Source organism: Amorphotheca resinae, assembly GCF_003019875.1.
Source record: "Amorphotheca resinae ATCC 22711 unplaced genomic scaffold M430scaffold_9, whole genome shotgun sequence".
NCBI lineage: Eukaryota > Fungi > Ascomycota > Leotiomycetes > Helotiales > Amorphothecaceae > Amorphotheca > Amorphotheca resinae.
Window position 1 is genome coordinate 1465444 of NW_020194479.1, and position 20704 is coordinate 1486147.

General features: G+C 52.0%; 7 protein-coding genes across 7 annotated transcripts; 4 read left to right on the forward strand and 3 right to left on the reverse strand.

Moving 5' to 3' along the window:
- Positions 1-121: 121 nt before the first annotated feature.
- M430DRAFT_68365 (hypothetical protein) lies at positions 122-1687 on the forward strand (the record flags this gene model as incomplete). The annotated part of the gene is made up of 3 exons (XM_024869345.1): positions 122-556; positions 608-1282; positions 1334-1687. The coding sequence occupies 3 exons, from the start codon at positions 122-124 to the stop codon at positions 1577-1579; spliced, it is 1356 nt and encodes a 451-aa protein (XP_024719231.1). The 3' UTR covers positions 1580-1687.
- A 337-nt stretch (positions 1688-2024) lies between these two features.
- On the forward strand, positions 2025-3537 carry M430DRAFT_29784 (hypothetical protein; the record flags this gene model as incomplete). Its single annotated transcript, XM_024865901.1, has 5 exons — positions 2025-2449; positions 2503-2856; positions 2919-2966; positions 3034-3184; positions 3268-3537. 5 exons carry the CDS (start codon positions 2025-2027, stop codon positions 3535-3537), a joined length of 1248 nt encoding a protein of 415 aa, XP_024719232.1.
- A 1275-nt stretch (positions 3538-4812) lies between these two features.
- On the reverse strand, positions 4813-6512 carry M430DRAFT_266832 (hypothetical protein). The gene has a single exon (XM_024865431.1). It carries the CDS (start codon positions 6194-6196, stop codon positions 5015-5017), a length of 1182 nt encoding a protein of 393 aa, XP_024719233.1. The 5' UTR covers positions 6197-6512; the 3' UTR covers positions 4813-5014.
- A 4468-nt stretch (positions 6513-10980) lies between these two features.
- Positions 10981-14772, reverse strand: M430DRAFT_21152 (hypothetical protein; the record flags this gene model as incomplete). Its single annotated transcript, XM_024864446.1, has 2 exons — positions 10981-14444; positions 14499-14772. The coding sequence occupies 2 exons, from the start codon at positions 14770-14772 to the stop codon at positions 10981-10983; spliced, it is 3738 nt and encodes a 1245-aa protein (XP_024719234.1).
- Positions 14773-15582: 810 nt separating this feature from the next.
- Positions 15583-16458, reverse strand: M430DRAFT_36345 (hypothetical protein). Its single transcript, XM_024866914.1, has one exon. The coding sequence runs from the start codon at positions 16387-16389 to the stop codon at positions 16048-16050; it is 342 nt and encodes a 113-aa protein (XP_024719235.1). The 5' UTR covers positions 16390-16458; the 3' UTR covers positions 15583-16047.
- A 61-nt stretch (positions 16459-16519) lies between these two features.
- On the forward strand, positions 16520-17832 carry M430DRAFT_36346 (hypothetical protein). The gene has a single exon (XM_024866915.1). The coding sequence runs from the start codon at positions 16574-16576 to the stop codon at positions 17543-17545; it is 972 nt and encodes a 323-aa protein (XP_024719236.1). The 5' UTR covers positions 16520-16573; the 3' UTR covers positions 17546-17832.
- A 428-nt stretch (positions 17833-18260) lies between these two features.
- Positions 18261-20514, forward strand: M430DRAFT_266886 (hypothetical protein). The gene is made up of 4 exons (XM_024865433.1): positions 18261-18501; positions 18551-18620; positions 18678-18898; positions 18951-20514. Exons 1-4 carry the CDS (start codon positions 18429-18431, stop codon positions 20312-20314), a joined length of 1728 nt encoding a protein of 575 aa, XP_024719237.1. The 5' UTR covers positions 18261-18428; the 3' UTR covers positions 20315-20514.
- Positions 20515-20704: the final 190 nt, after the last annotated feature.

Sequence of the window (20704 nt, forward strand, 5' to 3'; positions counted from 1 at the left end):
ACGGATGCCGATTTTTCGCATCACGCGATCTACAAACATCCTTGCAGGTAACTAATCAATCAGTTCTTTGCAGTATAAACGACCTACTGAATACAAGAGATGCACTATACATCATCCAGCAATGATGGCACCTCCAACGACTGGACTTCAACTTGCTGAAATTCGTGCAAATAATGATGATGCCGAGTTAGAAGCACCTAACGATGCCAGCACTGATACGGTCCCTGAGCTGCGTCCAACAACACGACAGCGTCAAATCCTGGTCCTCATATCTAGCTTCCTAACCATATGCATCACAATCGGTTTCAATCAATCCTACGGAGTCTTTCAGAACTATTACATCTCACCTACTCAAACAATGCTCCCCAAATCAGCCAGGAATGATAGCGCGCTGGTGGCTTTTGTAGGGACGTTAGGCTCGGGCCTCACGTGGGGTGGGAGTATTGCTGTGAACCCGATTATGGCAAGACTTGGTGTGAAGGGCACCAAGGGGTTGGGAGTTCTCGGAGTGTTCTTTATGAGCTTGGGATTTGGACTTGCGAGTTTGAGCACACAGGTACGTGATTGCATCCTTCCATCTCAAATGAATAGCGTGTGACCATGTTAGGTTTGGCACCTCCTCCTAACGCAAGGTCTCCTATACGGAATTGGGTCTTCTCTTCTGTATTTCCCTATTCTCAGCGCGGCTCCGGAATACTTCGGTGCGCACCGCGGCTCCGCTATGGGATTCATCCTTTCGGGCGCAGGAATCGGCGGTCTCGTTTTCTCGCCCCTAATCCGTGCCCTTCTGACATCCATTGGTCCTCGCTGGACGCTGCGCACTCTCTCTTTACTGAACGTTGTCATATCCCTACCCATCGCCATCAGCGCCTCTCCATCGCGCTTCATCGGGCGAAGACCGACACATGTAGATCTCAAGCTCGCCATGAAACCCGCATTCCTATTCAGCGTCGGCGCAGCATTCTTGCAATCTGGTGGTAATGGCTTGCCTCTCACTTTCCTGGCCGAATACTCAGTAGCGCTGGGATATTCGGCGGGGTTTGGTGCGACCCTGCTTGCGATTTCGAATGGTGTCAATTCGATCAGTCGTGTAGTGACGGGGTATGCGGGGGATAGGTTCGGGCGGCAGAATACGCTGATCTTAACTGTTATCTTGTGCGTTATCTCTGTGCTGGGCTTTTGGCTTGAGAGCACGAGGGCAGGTGGGAATAGAGTCCTGTGGGTAATGTTTGTGGTTTTGTATGGTGTGGCAGGGGGTGGTTATAATGCTTTGTTCCCGACTGTGAGTTGTTCTGTCATTCCAGCTCGTGATGCGTGTTCTAATCATATCTAGACGGTGGCAGAAGTGTTTGGCTTGCAGGCTTATGCAAGTGTCAATGGGTTCATGTACTTCGTGAGAGGCCTGGGAACCATGGCTGGAAGTCCAGTCGGAGGTAAGATTCTAGGTGAGAGTAAGTTGGGTAATTATAAGAACGTGGTCTGGTTTGATGCTGCGCTCCTTGCTGGGGCTGCATTCTGTGTAATTGGCGTTCGCTGGTGGGATGCGGTAGAAAAGAGGACTTGGAAATGGAGAGCTTAGGACGGTCGAATCTGGGGTACTCAAATGAATGTGCACCTCAGATAACGAAGAAGCCATTCAAGTCAATCCCTGGCTCTCTCTCGAGATAATATATATATTCGAGTGTGCGAGTATTGACTAACTTAGATCCCATTGCACACTTCTAATCTTGTACCGGAATCTCTCCAGGATCATGAGTAAGTGCTCGAACTAGAGAGTTCACTGGAAAGAAAGATTAGAGTATAAAATCATAATATTACCGTGTTGCATACCTGCCTGACCTTGCAGATGCTGGCGCTCCCTGAAAAGCTTCGCCGTGCCTCTCCTATATAAACTCGTGGTCATGCATCATGCATGGGCTGTGTACTGGGCTGAGGTGCGAGGCTTCACTCTTCCTTTACATACTGCGCTTCACACAATCAACGATTTCACTCACCATCAAGATTGTTCTAGATTCTTAGCAACGATGAGCTTTGGATACGGAGTCGGTGATGTGTTCGCCACGATACACGCCATCAAGCGCATCGTCGAGGAGATTCAGAATTATCGAGATGCTCCTCGACATTTCCAACAGCTTAGTGCGGAGCTCAGGCTCCTACAGGCTACACTTCAGTCCGTACTAGATATTCAAACCGTAGATCATGTCGAGCTTGAAAATCTAGATCGGATTAGGCTGATCGCAATCCACTGTCAGCAGCCTCTTCAAGCGTTCATCCAGAAGATGAAATTGAGGGAGCCCAGTCTTGGCCATTTCAGGACCTCTGGAACTATCCGCACTGTTGGCCGTCGGCTTCACTGGAGCCTGATTGATAAAAAGGATGTTGAGGGCTTGCGGAAAGTGGTTGTGTCGGAAATGGTGGCTATTAATATCCTTCTAGGCGTGCAACAGCTGTGGGTCAAATGATAGGTCTAGTGATGTACAGAATTGCTGACGATTTCTATAGAAGGTACTTGAGAGTACTGGCAAAGGATACCTCCACCTTCAAAGAGGATGCCGGAGCGTGTTTTGTCAATACCGAAGATATCCTCGCCAAGTCTATCAAGATTCTCAACAATGTCGAGACCCTCCCGCGCGAGATCCGCGATCTCCAGAAGCTTTCTATCAGCAATGCCTCAAGGCAGGAGGAAATGTACAGCTACCTTGCTAAATTTATTGGCATTATGACTGGAAAAGCAGATATGATCTTATCGCATGGCAAGAAAGCCCTTGAGAGCGCTCAGAAAGTCCGAGAACAGGCTGCAAAGACAATACTTGCTGTAGCGTCCCTCACTGCCAACATCAAAAGCCTTATAATATTGTGAGTTGACATGACAACACATGTTGTTCCAAGTTTCTGAGCCGGATCTAATGTGTCAATAGACTTGCCGCATTCTCTACAACAGTTCTAAGCAAGATTGCTGCAAACACGTGAGTGAAACACTCGGAACACATCTTATCACCAACTGTCTCATTAAAATTTCTAATCATCTTACAGCCGGATGCTACTGGATATTCATGCAAATGTAAAAAAGATACTTCGTGCAATTGAAGCAATCCCTTTGCATCTCACACTGGATATTGTAAGATTCGACGACGCCCTCGGGGATAGTTGGGCGCTACCATATCAAGCTTGTACAGAATGGCAGGTGAGTTATTAAAACAAAAATTCCATCATTCTTGTGATATCTAAGTTGTTGGGGAAGTCATCACAGCCACTGACGGGAATTAGACATTCAAAGAGATGCTACAGAAGGTTGTCTTCGCCAATAACCGGCCAGGATACAATCAAGTTGTACGAGATCGGTTTTTCATTATGTCCGCCAAAGACAATACGATCATCCAAACAGACGCGTGGAATTCTTTTATCAAGGCAGGAGCGCATATTTTGCAGTCGATGATAGTTTCAAAGACGCAATCTCCAGGAGGCTTCTGTCCGTTCCCATCATGCAATGAACCTCTAGTAGGCTCAGAAGGATCAGGAGATGAATACATATGGTAGGTCTACTCCCCTAATTGCTTACACGGGAAACGGACTCTGAGACTCTCAGCCCAAAATGCAGTCGCTGGTCTATCATAAAGAAGCAATCCCCAAATTTGCTGGAAGTGATGGTTTCCGGAAGACAAGGACACTTTACCAATAGAACAGACGGTATTCCAGGGAAGCCCGTGGTTGCAGGTCCCTCTTTATCAGAGTTGCCCCTTTTCGAAGATGATATCGACTGCTTCAAGAGAATTCATCTCTTCAATAATAAAAAGACAACTACGGAGGTACACATCGTACAGTCCATAGGTACTAGAATTCCGCTAGGAGGAGGAGATTCAATGGCAGGGGTTACGATAGAATGTAGGAAGATAGTTAGTAATAATGTTACTTATGCTGTAGGGCTAACCCAGGGGCTGTCTAGGTCACCCCTCTAGATGACCAAGTAGCTACCTGTATCTGTATTACTGGGAGGCTTTTACCTCATTACCTTCCCCTATGATTTTAATCACAGCAACAAGTAATATTCTCACATCTTATCATGGAGAAAAAATGAGTCTTGTTTGAACTTAAAAGAGAATAAGGGGTAGAAGAGCACACATCCTATAACTGGAAACTCTATCTTCTAAGGTTTTTTTTTAAGGAGGGAGGGAAGGGGTTAGATGATTTATACCCCATTTCTTTCTTTTGTTCTTTCTTGTCCTGGTCTTACGGACAAGAGTACTTACTGTTCGATTTATTAGATATTTATAAGTCATGATACCTGGAATATTCAAGATTCAAAAGTATAGCATTAGTCGTTTGTGATGCTTTCTATTGATGTTATATACTTAGGTAAGGTATGTATGGAGAGTTTAATGAAGAACCCTGTAACAAGCCCGGGAAGTTCCAACTATCCAACTCCACTGTATTTATCGTCTTGGTATTCGATGGAAATCAGGGGTCGACGTACGTACCTAGCTGATAAGCATATATTCAACTGTCCAGTCAACATCTATTTCCCTTACGCAGAGTCAAAAATCGCAAAGAGGGACATACAAGTAAAGACTACCAAAAAGGCGATTTTCATTTTCCATATTTGCATTTTGTAAGAAGGTAGGTATCTCTTCCTTCCTTCCTACTAGTAGTAGACTAGACTAGACTAAAGCCAACCCCAAACTATTTGTTACCCGCCCATCCAGGTATTTATCCAGACCCATACCAATACGCCATTATGCGCCCCCTCTCCGCCCTCCCCTGGAGAGAAACAAAAACGCCAAATCCTTTATGCTATTGCGAGAAAGAGAAGACATGGTATATGTCTCGTTCTCGATGATGATCCATGAATCCATTTCCCGTCCCTCAAAGGAAAGCCTATCTATGGAAACAACACGCCAGATTGAGAGGTTCGTGAGACCATGAACTATTCATTCCGATATTCCGCCATTGGATAATGCCAAGAAACAAGGGAAAATAAAAACGAGAGTTTGTGTGATTGGGGCAGAGAGAGTGCAGCTCAGTGCGCGTAAGGCTTGGCCTGAGATGCGCTATTAAGGAATCGAGAGAAGATGTTGCCGCTCATGAGCTTGGGCTTCTTGGCAGGCTTGTCGTCTTCACGCTCAGGCTCGTAGGGGAGCATCTCTAGCTTGCCGCTGCTGGGATGAGCAACATGCACGATGTCGCGCACGATGTGCGTAGGGCTCGCGCTGCTGTAGCTGCGGGGGAAGCCGTGCTCGAGCTCGCCCGAGTAGCTGCCGATGGAGGAGACCGGGGTGCCGCTGAGAGAGCGTTGAGACATGTAGGAGGAGGCCGAGGAGGAGACGGAGATGGAGTCGGTGGTAGCGCTGCGGGACATGGTGAGCTCGGGCACGTCGGCGGTGGAGGGGGGTGAGTCGTAGTTGGGACGGTTGACCATGGGGCGGTTGACGGAGCGGAGAATGGCGCCGGTGGGGTCGACAATGTGGCCGTCGTAGACTTCTTCGTGCTTGACTGGGTAGCCGTAGTATTGGCTGGCTTGCTCCAGGTGGCGGCGGGTGGCCTCTTGCTCTCTCCATTGCTGCTCTCTGAGGGCTTGCTTGCGGCTCTCGCGCATGCGGGCGTGCTCTTCATGGCGGAGGATCTCGGAGCGGATGGGGGCAAGGAAGGGGTCAAGGTGGTGGTAGAGATCATCTTCGCTGATGCCCAGGTCCCAGTCAAGGAGGTAGAGCAGCTGCTTCTCCATGAGATTCACTTCGGTGCGGGAGAATCCAAAAGGTTCAAAGCCGCGGACGTTGGAGTACTCAGCCCAGTGCTTGTTCTTGGGAGAGGAGTCGTTGAGGTACTTGGCGGAGAGGATGAGAGCGGCGAGGAAGATGCGGTGGACGGTGCATCTCAAACCCTTGGCCACGGGCGGGAGGCGCTGCTTGAGTCGCTCGAGGTAGACCAGGGTTGTCATTAGGGTCGGGACTTGGACATTGGACTTTCGGACCAAGGACACGATGAAGCGTTCCAAAGAGGGCAAGTCAGATTGTGATTGACTCGGATCATGTGAAGGGGAGCGTGGTGGAGAGGGGAGATTAGAGTGAGCAGCCGTGGGCTCGCACTGGATGACTTCCTGGGCCTTGACGGCGAGGTAGGAGATCATCTGAGAGTTGACGGGCATGTAGACGAAGCGCTCGAGGGCGACCTCGTTCAAGGTTCTGCTCGCAGAGGACGACATGGTGATGGTGTATGTAAGTCGTATGTACCTCAACGAATGTTGGTTGTCTGGATGTTTGATGAAGATTGAGGATGGAGGTGGAAGAGAAGACGAGCAAGAGTAGAGGTTAAAGTATAAGAACAAGCAATGGATCGTTAAGGAATCGTTACTATTGTCGTTACCGCCGTTATTGTCGTTATTGTGGGATTGTTCTAGGACAATGGGCCTTCACCTATTGTCCTCTAAGCGAAGTCGTGAAGGAATTAATCGTTGCGCGTGAGTCGTCAAAGTGAATACAGGACACCTGACCAATCCGTGAGGAGTCTCAGGAAGGGGAATCTTTCTGAAGAGAGTGGAAAGTTCCGACCAGCGGAAGAGCGCGATCCCAATGGAAAACGAACAATTGATTCCTTGCGAAGGAGGAAGAATTGCTGGTGTTGATGCGTTGCGGTTGAGTGGTGATGGATAGGGGATAGTGGGGAGGGATGAGGCGGGGCGGGGCGGGGCGGAAGCGAGAGGAGCGAGGGAGGAGCTGGGAGTTGGTGGGAGGCCTCGCTTGGGAGCCGGGAGGATGACGGGCCCTGGCTGCTGGGGCAAGAATCAACGAATTGATGTCTTGCAGTGATTCACGGGTTCGAAATCCACGGAACGGATGGGTTCCTTCGGGATCGGTGACTCTGCACTCCTTTATTTCACGATGGAGAGGCCGACGGTCAACGTCGTCGGAGGGCCCGAGGTGAAGAGGGAGGAGAGGGAGGAGTGGGAGGAGTCGAAGGGGAGTTTAGGGAGGAAGAGCCGACGTCGAGATGATGATCCTTTGAAAGACACGAGAGCAGAGAGAGGGTGGAACAGTCGAAAATATATGTACACAGCACCGGAGGTTTGTTTCTCGTGTCGCGGTTCTCGTTTTCCGGGCGCCAGTCGCTTTACGCTGGGTCCAAGCCTCCCTGACTGACGACCAGAGTGTCCAGGCTTTCCAGACTTCGTAAGGAGAAGTCGACGACGAGTGCGGATGGTTGGCCCAGGCTGGATGGTCGCGGGCCCCCTTATTATTTAACTGTGGAAGAATACAGCCTACCTGCTTTGGCTCCGCAAGTTTTAAGCCCGTCCAGGAGTATCCAGGAGGCCAGTACGACGTAGCGCGGGGGGGCGAGAATGCTGAATCGCTCGAACCGCTGCGTTTGAGTCGCTGGACCGGCCTGAGAGACCCCTCGCTCCCAAAACGGCGTTTCAGCCCTCGAGAGATTCCTCGTTGGGCCTTGGTGCTGGGGCGGCCTCGGATGCCGCAAGGGATGATCGACAAGCCAAGCAAAGGGGGGGCGCTCGCTACTTGATTCGCCCGCGGCGGCTGGGCTGGGGCGACGGGGGGGACCAGGGGTTTTGGAGCCAGAGTTTTCAACAATAGGGGGGTCGGAGGGTCGGAGGGTCCTCAGGGGGCTGAGGGACAATACGATATCGTCGTGCCTTTAAGGTTAATTCTCTGTCGATGAGATGGGATGGGTTTGGCAGAGGGCGAGAGAGAGGCACGGACGAGCATGAAGGGGCTTCTTTTCTACATGTTACAGACAGCTTGACAGCTAGATGGACAGATGGACGATCTCTAGATACGCAGACCTGCAGATAGAGAGACAGTCGATGACCATGACCACGAGCCAACGGCATTATTCTTGAATCTTGAATCTGAACCTCGCCTGCCCCCCTCCTCGCCCGCCATGCCAAACCACGCAGCTAAGGCTCGACCTCCTCTCCCAAGTTCCAAAGAGGTCAGCAACTGGAATGGCCCACACATGATTCATGCCTCCATGCCCGCCTCCTCTGCTGACCACTGCCATGATCAGGCGGCATTCATTCGCCACGGAGGGTGGGCTGGATGCGCAGCATTCTTGGGCATAACCTGGCCACCTGATGGTTACGACTGAGCGAGGCGTTGCAACCACCACACGTCGTCGGAGGGGCCAGAGGGCATCGCCATGGCCAGGCAGCTGAATGCTGCTTGCTGTACCCCACTGCTACAGCCTAGATACCACCACCACCATTACTACAGTAACTATGTACCGTGTCTGTCTGGGTTCCAATGTCGGCGACTCGTGGTGGTTCGCAGTGATTCGTGATTCGCGGCCCGCGACCAAACAGCAAGTTTCAACTCTAAAATCGTGGCTGGAGGCGTCGATCCGGATCGTCCGAACGACAAGTTGATTGGCCTTGGGCATTCGCTGTGGATTCCTCAGGCATGCACGATTCCACTGGCGGCCAACCAGAGCCCACCAATCACAGACCGCAAACGACTTGGGCACAGACCCCTTTGGCTGCTTGGCGACTCTGGTTAGTCAGCACTTAGTCATCCCGCTTGTACCTGGTACACTGGATCCCCCCCTGGCTCCTCCACTCCTCACACTACCACTGCCCACTACCACCGCCACTACCACTCATATCTCCAGATCTTCAGATCTTCAAACCCCCGCTGCACTGGAACTTTTTGACTCTTCCCAGGTAGACGGTGAGCCTCGATGCGTGGAGATGAGAGTTGGAAAACTTGGAAAAGCCGAGCAGCGACGCCCCCACCATTGGTCAGTCGTTCCCGGGAGGCTCAGACAACTCGTGTACCTCTCGTGTTGGTCCTGGCGTTCTGAGTCCTCACAGTGTACCCGCTTCTCCCAGACTCCCACTGACTCCTGTTCTTGCAGTCCTCGCAGTCCTACACGCAACACTACTGCCCTCCTCCGTATGTTTCCGATGTGAGCAGACCTGGTCCACCGGCATTGTCAAGCAGCCGCGCGGTTCCACCGGTACGGGAACATCGAGGCGACAAAAGTGTGGCGGTGCTGTCCACATACTTTGGTGTACATTGTCAGGAAACCCGCGCGCCTCTTGATTCTTGACTCCTTCGCCTTCAATTTTCCGTCCCGCAATGCACCCCATTCTGCAGGCTTACTTATGCCATACGTACTGTACAACCCTTCTCGCATGTTATGCACCTTACGAGTACCTGTGAGCCACGCTCCGCGTGGCGCCGTCCCCTGCAACCGCCAGATCGGCATTGAACTCAGCCACACCCATGGGCCATCGTTCTATACGGTATTCTACTCCGCAGCCACACGCGCAACATGGTACGTACTGTACATAACCGCTCACAGAGACGCCGCATTATGCCTGCTTCGTTCGATGAAGCGCCAGGAGCATGTTTACGGTAGTATGTAACCCACGGTAGCCTGTCCTCCATGCACCGTCATCCATTCTTCTTCAAACCCTTCAACCCCTTCATTTCAAGGAGCGCCCATATCAAGCCATCCTCGTTACTGCTATTATTACTCTATTACTTGCATGCATGATATTGCCTGGAATTTTGTTGCGTCGCGTCTGAACTTCAGCCCTGCGCGGTTCGCTGGCCCATGCATCGAATGATCCTTGCACTCCTGAAGGCAGGCAGTTGGGCATATCCTAGCTCCTCCAGGATCATTTAAGATCCGGCCTCATCCCAATTCACTTCTTCTCTGCGACTCTACACGATGCAACCTTCCTAAATACATGGTGTCTGCCTGTATGCTTTCCTTTCACTCGATATGCGCTCCTTGGCGTGCTTTCCTATCCAGAGAAATTTTCAGCCTCCCCCACAGTTCGCAACTCCTTTCCTTAGCTCGGGTATCTCCCATAATCCTCCTCCATCTGTGGACTAGGAACTGCTGGCGGATTCTGTTACCTCATAGTCATCACTGTGCGAATTTTCAGGATCATCCAGATTCATCCTCCAGGCAGGTTTCTGTTCTTAAGTACTATCTGGTCCCATGACTCATAATAACTTGCTGAGACAACGTGGGGTTCAAGGTGCTGACTCTAGCCTTATGACAGGATCGTTTACAGTATAAATTGTCCGTGGTGAGCCTGCAGCTAGACGCACCTCTCCTCCTACAGAATTCTTTTGAAGCTCCAAAGTTTCGGACCATCCATGCAATTACGTATTAATACTTTCTCTCAAATCATGCAAAGGAATTGGATATGAACAATCCTTCTGCTGTCCCCAGAATAGATATCTCAACTATTTTCGTCACAGTCACAGCGTTATTTGCATATGTTCTTTCCCAGATCCCTGCTTCAGCCTGCACGACGTCATTTTCTGGCAGTAGTTGCCGAACGGATAGTCTCAAATTGACGTGATTTGTATGTTGACAGCCATCGTTTTGTCTTCTATCTCGCTAGATTGTGCTGTATTGTCTTTGTAGCCCGTACAACCAATTCTCCCTCTGTCTTGTTTTTATTTTGGGAGATTTCATTTTCTTTCATTTTATTCGGAACTTTTACTGTACAGTATCAAATCACTTCTCCCTCCTGAACAAAGCAGCCAAGGGGCTATGGAAAGGAGAAGGGGGGAAGTTCCTCGTTTTACATGAATTTTCATGAACATTGAAATATGTGGCGTAAAGATGGAGCCCAACCATGCAGTCTCTTTTAAGGGGTGACTATGGACCAGACTATCGCAAGGCTATGCAAGGGGTCCTCACTACCACTTTCTCCACAAACCTGAGGCTAGTGATCAGATCGAGGAGATATGATGGTGATTACCCAAGCAAGGTTTTGGGTTGAGCTGTTGATGTTTGCTGTTCTGCTCTATTTATTGCCATGTCCCTTCGCTCCTGCAATCCAGACCGAGACTTAGTTTCTTGGAAATAGTGCGTTTGTTTGATTTGATAATCTCGTACACAAAAGGGTATCCATGGCGCAGCCGCCGTTCCTCATCAAAAAAAGAACCCTCCCGTAACCAGTAGATATATACATAGAAAAGCCCCTCTATCCCCTCCGCCCTATCTTTTTTATTCATCATCGACCCATCCTCCTTGTTCAACCAAGAAGGTAACAATCCTCTCCTCAACGCCCGTCAACTCCGTCCCTAAGGCGCTACTCCACTGTTCATCCACGCACCGGACTTTCTCCTTCAGATCATCAGTCAACCTCACCTCCTCATCCTTCTCAACCTCCTTCAATTCCCGGTCGACCTCGTCTGCCGCTTCTCCCTGAGCCACCCGCTGCGTGCGCATCAACCTGCAGTTCGCGACTGTGACCCCGCTTTTCACCTCGTGCAGCAGGCACAGCAAGTTCGTCTGACTCTCGATGAATTGGTACGTGCTTTTCTTGCAGTGCGCTAGCAAGCTGTGCAGGTACTGCATCGGGAACTCGTAGTACGAGGGGTTCTCCTCGTATTCGGCGCTGGGGATCTGAATCTGGAAACCATGAAGACTAGTGGGGATCTTGTCGATGATACGCGAGAGCGCGGGTGCGATATCCCAGAAGGCCGAGAGCTGAACCTCGACGCCCCGCACCACGTTCTCTTCGATGATGTCCATGAACTCTTCGGTACGCTTGAGGACCTCCTGATCGTTGGTCAACCGGCGCCGCAGTGCATCCTCGGCGAAGAACTTCTCCGCCCCGGCGACCTTCTCATTGTTGCCCGCGAGGCGATAGGGTGCGATCATCAGGTCCTTGTATCGATCGTTGCGGTCACTGAGCAAGTCAAATAATTCCTTCTGCAGCAGCTCCCGAGCCTCGAAGATCCACTTTAGCAGTGTCAACTTCTCCAATAGCTCCGGCTGCTCATCGCCCTCCTCTTGGGTTGACGTCGGGTTTGATTGCTGGGCGTCCACGAAGAGTTTCGAGCGAAGTTGCTCGAAGAGTTCCGTGGCGCGCTTCACCCTGTCCTGCAGAAGGTCGTTCAGAGGCGATACGACCTGGGTCTGGAAATTTTCAAAGTCGGCTTTAATTGCCGCTTTGGTCTTCTCATGCTCGGCAACCTCAGCCTCGGCTTCTGCCTTTGCGGCGTCGGCAAAGCTCATGTTACCTGATTCAATCTCACGTTGGATGCTCACCCGCCGCGAGCTTTTCCGCTTCGAGGCTGCGCTTTCCAGTTCTTCGTGGAGACGGGCACTGTTCTGAATGAAACGTTCCTTGGTAGCTTCGACTTCGGTGAAGTCACTCAGACTGCGAACAGCTGTACGGATAGAGGTAAGATCTGGATGGTTGTTGTTGACGGCTGGGTGGTGTCGTGGATATGGCGGAGGGAGGGTCACGAGACGTGATACATCTAAGTGATCTGGGTTTGGCGTAAGGGGTTGAGGCGTGAAGGGAGCAGGGGATATGGCTCCTACTCGTGAATGAGGTGACGTAGGACCCTGTTCGTGCCAGCCTACTTTCTCTGGCGGGTACTCACCTGGTCCCAGAGCGGCTGAGTTGCTAGGACCGGCTGCATTGTCTCCGTCGAGGCCAGGGTTCGAAGCACATCTATCTTCATACTGTAGCCTCTCGCGGAGCTCTTTCGGCATGCCCATGTATTTCGATTCACGTTTCGATCGTTCGAGCTTCATCGACGGATGGCCGATCGAACCGGCATCACTAACTTCCCACCACCGACTGGAGGGTCGACCCCTCGAAGATCCCTCTAACGCCTCACTGACACTCATACTCGGGATAGGTGATAATGACGGCATGTAACTGTTCCAGTAACCAGGGTCATTTCTAGCTAGCGCCGGAGATGGAGGTCCAGAACTAGATGCTGCCTCTGGCTGGGACTGGGATGGAGATCCATCACGTTTACCAATGGCCGTTATAGAATTCCTATGCGATCGTACGCCCGTCGAGGATTCGGGGGTCCAGCCACTGGAGCGCGACACTGACGATCCCCTCCGACGGCTATACGGGCGGAAGAGATCTCGGGTGAGCTCAAGAATCTCTGAGCCCATTGCGTCAATGGCAGAAGCGTATCTATCTCGCCGGAGTCGAGACTCAGCAACAATAAAGTCCGCAAAAATACGGACGCGCTCACTATCGCTAGATGCAGCTGCTTCTTTCAGTGCAAAGGCTTGGTGCCGCTCGATAGCTGCGCGGGCAAACTGATCAGATGGAGTGACCAGAGATAGTTGTTCTGCGTTGGACTGACGGGACGTGGGCCTCGACAATCTTGTTACTTCAGAGTTGGGAATTTTACCAGGAGATTCAAGTGTCCTTGATTGTGGCCTTGATTGTGGCGGAGGCGTCGGCAATGCCTTCGGAGGAATCGTAGAAGAGCCTTCCATTAGGCCTTGGGCCTGACTCGGGGAGAAAGGGGGGGTGGCTGCTTCTGGATGGCTCGAAGAGGCGAGTGGTCGAGGCGTAGATCCCCTCGATGCCATTCCCTGCACTGGAGTACTATGCTGCGACAGCTCACCAGTTTTTGGAGTTTCCGCATTGTTGGACCTGGCGCTCCTGGGAGTCGTCTTGGACGCCACTGGTGGACGTCTACCAAGGATTGTCAGCGGAGGTATATGATCCGCTGGGCTGATAGCAGCTGCCCAAGGGTTATTTGAAGGTTCCTCAACCGCACGTGTTCTGCTCTCACTCCTCCTCTCCCGAATACTCTTTGGCTCACCCCTCACCGCCCGAGTTCTGGTTAAGCCTGTGGAGTTTCCTCCCGAGTTCCCCCCCGAGTTGGAGCCTGAATTGGAGGATTCGGGAGCACCAATACCCGACCCACTACTCGAGGTATCCATGTGAAGTCCTCTATCTGGGGACTTTCCTCTTGATGAACTATCCTCGTCGACCCAGCCAGCAGGGGTTGGCGGGACCGGGCCCAGATTGGACATCGAGCCTAGAATGGAAGAATGACCTGGTCGTCTCGTAGGAGGAGACACTACAGGATCCGGTCCAGGATGTTCTAGTGAGCGATTCATGCTCTGAGACCTGGATTGTGGAGGCGGATTCGGGGGAGGAGGGGGTAGCGGCATCCCAGGCTCCCACCTCGACGTTGATGAGCCTCGCGATCGTGAGGATGACGGCGTGTCTATAGCCCCGGTTGAAACTGCTCTGCGCGATGCAGGGGGCCGCGACCCCGCGTCCATTGAACGGGTGTCCTCATACTGTTGCGCTTCGAGAGAGACTGCCTGAGGTCGCATCGAGTTGGGTACATACTCCCGGTTGAGCTCTGACACAAGGAGAGGCGAGTCCGGCGCAGGTCTTCCATTGAATGAAGAAGCACTGTAGAAATGGATAGACTGGGGTCTGTTTTGCCTCAGGCGGGTTGGGGGAGGAGGCGGGGGATGAAAGACAGCATTTGAAGGTGGCTCTGGAGACGAACGGTACATGTTTGTGGGAGCAAAGACTGCATTAGAGGATGCTTCTGGGGATGAGCGATATACATTTGCAGGGCTCGCTCTGGCAGCGGGAGAGGGAATGACGCCGGAGGGTTCATCGGTAGGTGCTGGACGCTGGCTCCGCGGTGGGGAATAAGGGGGTGGTGCAGGCGACACTGCTGGAAATATGTTAGTCGCAGGCCATGGATGATCGTAGTAACAATTGACCTGACCTTCTGGGTCATGAAGCTGTGGTCTGGGGTATTGACCGCCATGATCCGGGTGGACACCTTGAGGTGAGGCCCATTGCTGAGGGTTGTACTGCCTGACAGCGCTCACGGGTGTATACGCCTGCGGATTGTAGCCAAATGGTGTACTCAGGGAATTGTGAGAGACGGCTGAGATTGGAGTCGTCAGAGGCAGAGACTGATGATTGTTATTGATGGAGGTCGAGAGAGGATCTAAATCTAATCGACGACGAGCTGCTTGATCCCTGAATGCACTCATTGTCGCGTCTTGGCAATCGCAGCAAATCCTACCGTGTCGCGATAGGGTCCTCCGTGCTGAGCGCTCCCGACTTCCTTCTTGAGGCGACAGCTTCGCCCCGAAGTCATCTGGAGGGGGGAAGGATGGAGAAAAGCTTGAGGCTCATCGTGGAGACGGAGGGAGAGAGGCCGGACCTCTCCCTTATGGCCTCTTGTCGAGTTGTCCGTGAGGCCCATGTCGGCTTGCAGCAGCAGGCGGCGTGGTGGTGGTGCTCGGCGAGTGAAGCTGGGGCACGGTCGATGGATCCAAAAATGGCACACCCCACGATTGGCCCGCTCTCCCATGTGCAGCTTAACCTTGTTTTCTGAACCCGGCTCACAGCGCAATGCAGCCAATGAGCGGACCCGCAGCTTTGCAGGTCTGCAGCTGGGCGCTTACAATCCTCATACCACTCGATATGCGCACCGGGACTTTTGTTATAGACGGCAATAAATAGACCGTATCAACGGGAATTGCGCTTGTGGACGGAGTAAAGGAAGAATGTCCTGGCAGAGGCCTTGCTCTTGGAGACGAGATGGGGCGAGTTATATGTAGGGAGATATAGGTAGGGTTCCCATATATGCCGTCGAGGACTGCCTCGAGTCGTAAACAAATTCAAGATCTCGACATGTAGGCACCGAGAACCACCTGTTGCACAGAGAAAACTAAAATAGCAGCATAATACGTAGCACGGTTCCAGCAACATGCACCCGGATTACGGTGTAGGGCCCAGGCACAGCGCCACAGGTGTGCTATGCCGTTTATATTTGAATCTCGCATATGGAAAGGTTGCTGAGTCGAGATTCTCAAGATGCATTGTTTGACTGGGCGTTCTACCATCATAGTTCTCCTAGCTGCCTCACTGACTTGCAACACTTGCTCAATCCTCAACCAGTATTCGGCGACGTTATTCCAACTACCAAGGAAGGCTCGGCCTTATAATTGAAAGATGATCTTCAAGCTTCAATATCCACGTTTTCCGTGGATAGAAATCGGGGGTTTGATTTCAATTCTTGTAGTATGCTGGCTCCCGTTAGACATTCCCAATCTTGTCTCAAGTCCAGGTCTTCGTACATAGTATACAACATCGTGCCGTCGTCGTCTGTCTGCCTTCTACCTAGACGATCCGACCCAGCGATCCCCTCGTGTCTTCTGGCATCTCTCCCCCAGCTCCCACAACCTCCGTCTAGGAGCCCAAAACCATCACAGCTCCCAAACGCCATTCCCAGGTACACTCTGCATTCCCGTGCCAAGTTATCATTTTTGGTTCCCGTTGTTGCCATCTCCCTCCCCTGAGCCAGCGTATGAGAACTCCTTTGGTAGATCCATGCCGACTCTCCTGGCGGTCAGACGCACCCTCTCCTCCTCATCCATATTCATGCCCGGATTATATCTCTCTAACAACGTGGCATACATCCTCTGTGCCTTCACATACTGGAGGAACTGATCCGCGTGCTCGATCGGGGTGCTCGCATCCGAGGCGATGGTCTCGCGGATGCGGGTTTGGAGCGGAGTTCGCGAGGTTGGGGAAAGTGGTCGAGAGGGGAGTTCCCGCAGGAAAGAGCGGTAGATAGACCGGAGCTTCGCAGGCGTTGTCATTGTGAATTGTGAGGGTGATTGGAGTGGTGGTTGGATGTTGGATGAGCTTTGCTGTCGGGGAGCTGTGGATGATCGGCGCTAAATATAAATTATTTTGGAAATTTCCGTTATCAGCCAGGCGATGTTCTCTTGAGTCTCTCCGGTATCACAACGGTTCGTGAGAGAGCGACGCATTATTAACTCAATGTTGGCGTCTGGGAAGCTGCAGCCATGCCTTCGTACACGATGTATTCCATATTATTCTGGAAGGAATCTATATAGGAGCCTTTCGACGGCTGCCAACGCTCAACCACCATCCTCTCCCAAGCCTCGCGCCCATCTCAAGATTCCTGCCTCCTCTCTCTCTTACCACTGGGATACACTCCCTCCCACGCCCGAACAACTCAAACATGCAGCGAAGTTCTTTCAAAAAGAACCTCCCATATTTCTGTGGTCGGCGCCAAAATTCAAGACGATGGACTGGGGGGACAGTCCCGAAGTCTGCTTCCTGGGCCGCTCCAACGTCGGGAAATCGTCTCTGCTGAACGCACTCCTCTGCAAGAAGATCGCACACACGAGTTCGAAGCCCGGGCGGACGAGGGCCATGAACGCTTTCGCGGTCGGCGGCTCCGAGGACAACGGCAAGAATCGGCTCGTGGTCCTAGACATGCCGGGCTACGGGAAGGGCGGCAGAGCCGAATGGGGAACGCAGATCTTGAAATATCTAGGGCAGAGGAAGGAGTTGAAGAGGGCTTTCCTCCTCGTGGATGCGGAGCATGGGATTAAGGAGACGGATCGTCAGCTCATTGATTTGTTCAAGGAGAAGGAGGTGCCGTATCAGATTGTCCTGTCCAAGGTGGATAGGGTGCTCTTTGATGGAAGTAGGACCCCGAGTCAAGGAGCGCTGGAATCTAGATTCTCGCAGTTGCGGAGGACGATGGAGAGTGTGAAAGAGCTGGTGCAGCCGGATTCAGAGGAGGATGGAGGGGCGGTGGGGGAGGTTATCGCATGCAGCTCGGAGAAGTGGATTGAGGGGAAGAGGATGGGCATTGATGCTGTGAGGTTTGCCATGCTCCAAGCTGCGGGGCTGGAGTTGCGGCCGAAGGTCAAGTTGGCCGCACCTGTGGAGATTGTTCCTTACGAAGAGATTTTCGGGATGGGGAAGTCAGGCGGCTGAGGGGGTGGACATGACTGAAGATACATGAAGATATAAAACCAGGGGAATCATCCATATGAAGCTTCGAGGCAGGGTCAGCCCCGAAGCGTTGAAGAGGCTTAGATCTTCTGGATAAAGAGGATGAGAGTTAGTCACGCTTCAGGGACAAGGTCAAGCATGGCCGATCTAAGGAAGAACCGTGGAAGATTCTGTTGCAGGACGGACGCGGATGGATGGATAAAGTTGAGAACAGGTTGAGTTGTTACTAGATGAACTGTCAACAACAGCTGTCAATTGGAATCTCTCCATGGCTTATTCCTCATTGTCCGTGAGTGCCGCTGAGAGATAGTTATTCAACGCCAATGCCATATATCAATTATATCATAATCATATCAAATCTCCCGTCCCCCTGTCGTGGTTCTGAGGCCGCCTGGTCACGGCTAATTTAAATCCACAGGCGAAGAACCAGGGCTTGGCGCGAAGTTTGCGGGTTGAAGCGTCATCATCGCCTCTCTCTAACCCTCTAACCTCCAAGCGGCATCCGGGCCACGTCTTGTCTCGTCGCATAATCAGCAGTTAACCATGAGATCTTATGCCTAATTCCAACATCCATTAAGACACTCTTTTCACTTTCACCCCCAGATTGATTCACCTCGTCGCTGCTTTCCTCGGTCAAGCAACCGCGGGAAAACGCCTAAGCATCTCGGCGCAATCTCTCTCTCTCTCTCGGGCGACGACACGACGCAGTTTGCCCCAGCCTTTCCCTTCCACTCGCTGCGTATCATATCACACGACTGGAGAGAGCTCCTGCGCCTGAAAGGAGCTGCACAGCTACCGAGGCATACGCTGCACCCTCTATCTCTCCATCTCCTAGCACCATCCCGACCGGGTCCTCACTGCAACCATGTCGAAGGTCATAAGAAGTGTCAAGAATGTCACGAAGGGTTATTCAAGCGTCCAGGTCAAGGTCCGGAATGGTACGGATGCCGTGGATCCGCCCCTTGATCATGAGCTGATTCTCCATAGCGACCAGTAATGACCCATGGGGTCCAACCGGGACAGAGATGAGCGAGATCGCACAGATGACCTTCAACTCGTACGCAAGAGCGCTTCTCCCGCAAGTGGGCCAAATCTAATAATGACTGGGTTGCAGATCGAACGAGTTCTATGAGATTATGGACATGCTGGACAAGCGCCTGAACGACAAGGGCAAGAACTGGCGACATGTCTTGAAGGCTCTCAAGGTCCTGGATTACTGTCTTCACGAGGGCTCGGAATTAGTAGTCACTTGGGCAATGAAGAACATCTACATCATCAAGACATTGAGGGAATTCCAATACATCGATGAGGATGGCCGGGATGTTGGACAGAATGGTCAGAAATTTCTACCTCGGATCGAGGCGGGCATCGCTGACTCAATTTTTAGTTCGGGTCTCTGCAAAGGAATTGACCGCCTTAATCTTGGATGAGGATAGGCTACGGAGCGAGCGCAGCGACCGAAGGAACTGGAAGTCCAGAGTCACTGGCATTGAAGAGTATGCCCGGCATCACGATGAACCCCGCCGACCGCGACCGCATCGGGCGCAGCGCACCGACGAGGAAGACGCTGAATACAGATTGGCTATCGAGGCTAGCAAATACCAAGAAGAGGAAGACAGGAAGAAGCGCCAGGGCAGAGGGGGCGAGCCAGTTGATGAGGATCTTGCTAAGGCCCTGAAGCTCAGCAGGGAGGAGGAAGAATTGCGGAGAAGAGAGTTGGAGGAGCAGAACGCCACGTCGTTGTTCGATGACGATCCAATTCAAGTCGCGCAACCCACCGGCTTCAATCAGGGGTACCAACAACAGCCAGCCGTGGACTGGTCGGGCAACCCCGTGGACCAAAGTCTGCAGCAGCAACTGACAGGCTACATGAACTCCTACAATACCGGCTTCCAGCCTCAGCAGACTGGCTTCCAACCACAGCAAACCGGCTATCCCAATGGCTACCCCAACGGCTATTCCAATGGCTTCGACTCCCAGCCCACTGCTGGCTTTGACCCCTACGGAGCGCAACAACAGCAGCAATTCCAGCAGCAACAGACTCTACAGCCACAGCAGACTTACCAGCCGCAACAGAGTTTCCAACAGCAACAGACCGGCTACAATCCCTATGGTGCGCAAAGTCCAGGTGCATATCAGCAACCTGAGCCGGTGATCCCGGCTGGTACAAACAACCCTTGGGCCACCAACAATCAACAAGCGCAGGCACTTAAGCCTACTCCAACAGGATCTAACAACCCATTCGCGACCTCTTTCCAGCGCCCCGCCTCGACTCCAGCTAAGCCAACACTTGCAACTCTTCAAGAGCAGAAGACGATGACCAACTTCAATAACAACTCTTCCTTCAACCCTATAACATCATTCACACCACCAAAAGACCCGAACTCCCATGAAGCAAAATTGAACGCTCTGCTGGCCAGTGGAGGAGATGGGTTGGATACCTTCGGTAACACTGGTAATCTCCGTATTCCGGCACAGCACACTGCTCCTGGCACCTTCGTCAACAGTGCTGGATTAGGTTTAGGAAGAATCCACGAGCAACACACTGGCAACAACCCCTTCCTAAATGGCCAGTTTACTGGCATGCCTCAAACTACTTACGGTGGAACTTCCGGACACCAAATCCCAGCTGCAACAGGTCCAGCAGGCATGTCCAATGGCTTTGGTGGCGGATATGGCGCCCAGCAGTCTAATAATCCGTTCGGCGCAAAGCCGCAGCAAAGCCAGGGCCAAGACTTGATACAATTCTAGGGGACTCAGGTGGTTAAGGGTGGTATCAGGGATACACTCCATTCGTTGCATTTCCTTGTGGGCACTTGAACCAAGCACACTCGTTTTTCCTTGCAGGCGTGTAAATGATGTATTTTGTTGTGGTTTTGAAGGCATGATAAGTCATGCTGGATCTGGCTTGGGGCTTCTATTCTCGTTGTTTTAGATTGAGTGGTGAACCAATTCACGAGCGCCTGGCACACACCGCCTTTATATATGTCGAGTATGGACTACTACGTGATATAAATGACAGATACCCGTACACAGAACCTCCGTCCCACTTGCTACGCCTGGACTCCTTCGCTTTCCTTTGATGAGAATAACCAATCACGTGAACTAGCGCCAGATCCGACTCCTTCCCCTTTTTCCTAC

Bases quoted from the DNA above. Each gene is read 5' to 3' on its own strand.
- M430DRAFT_266832 (XM_024865431.1), bottom strand. From the start codon at position 6,196: ATGTCGTCCTCTGCGAGCAGAACCTTGAACGAGGTCGCCCTCGAGCGC.
- M430DRAFT_36345 (XM_024866914.1), bottom strand. From the start codon at position 16,389: ATGACAACGCCTGCGAAGCTCCGGTCTATCTACCGCTCTTTCCTGCGG.
- M430DRAFT_36346 (XM_024866915.1), top strand. From the start codon at position 16,574: ATGTTGGCGTCTGGGAAGCTGCAGCCATGCCTTCGTACACGATGTATT.
- M430DRAFT_266886 (XM_024865433.1), top strand. From the start codon at position 18,429: ATGTCGAAGGTCATAAGAAGTGTCAAGAATGTCACGAAGGGTTATTCA. The intron at 18,502-18,550 runs GTACGGATGCCG...GATTCTCCATAG, and splicing joins CCAGGTCAAGGTCCGGAATG to CGACCAGTAATGACCCATGG. The intron at 18,899-18,950 runs GTCAGAAATTTC...CTCAATTTTTAG, and splicing joins CCGGGATGTTGGACAGAATG to TTCGGGTCTCTGCAAAGGAA.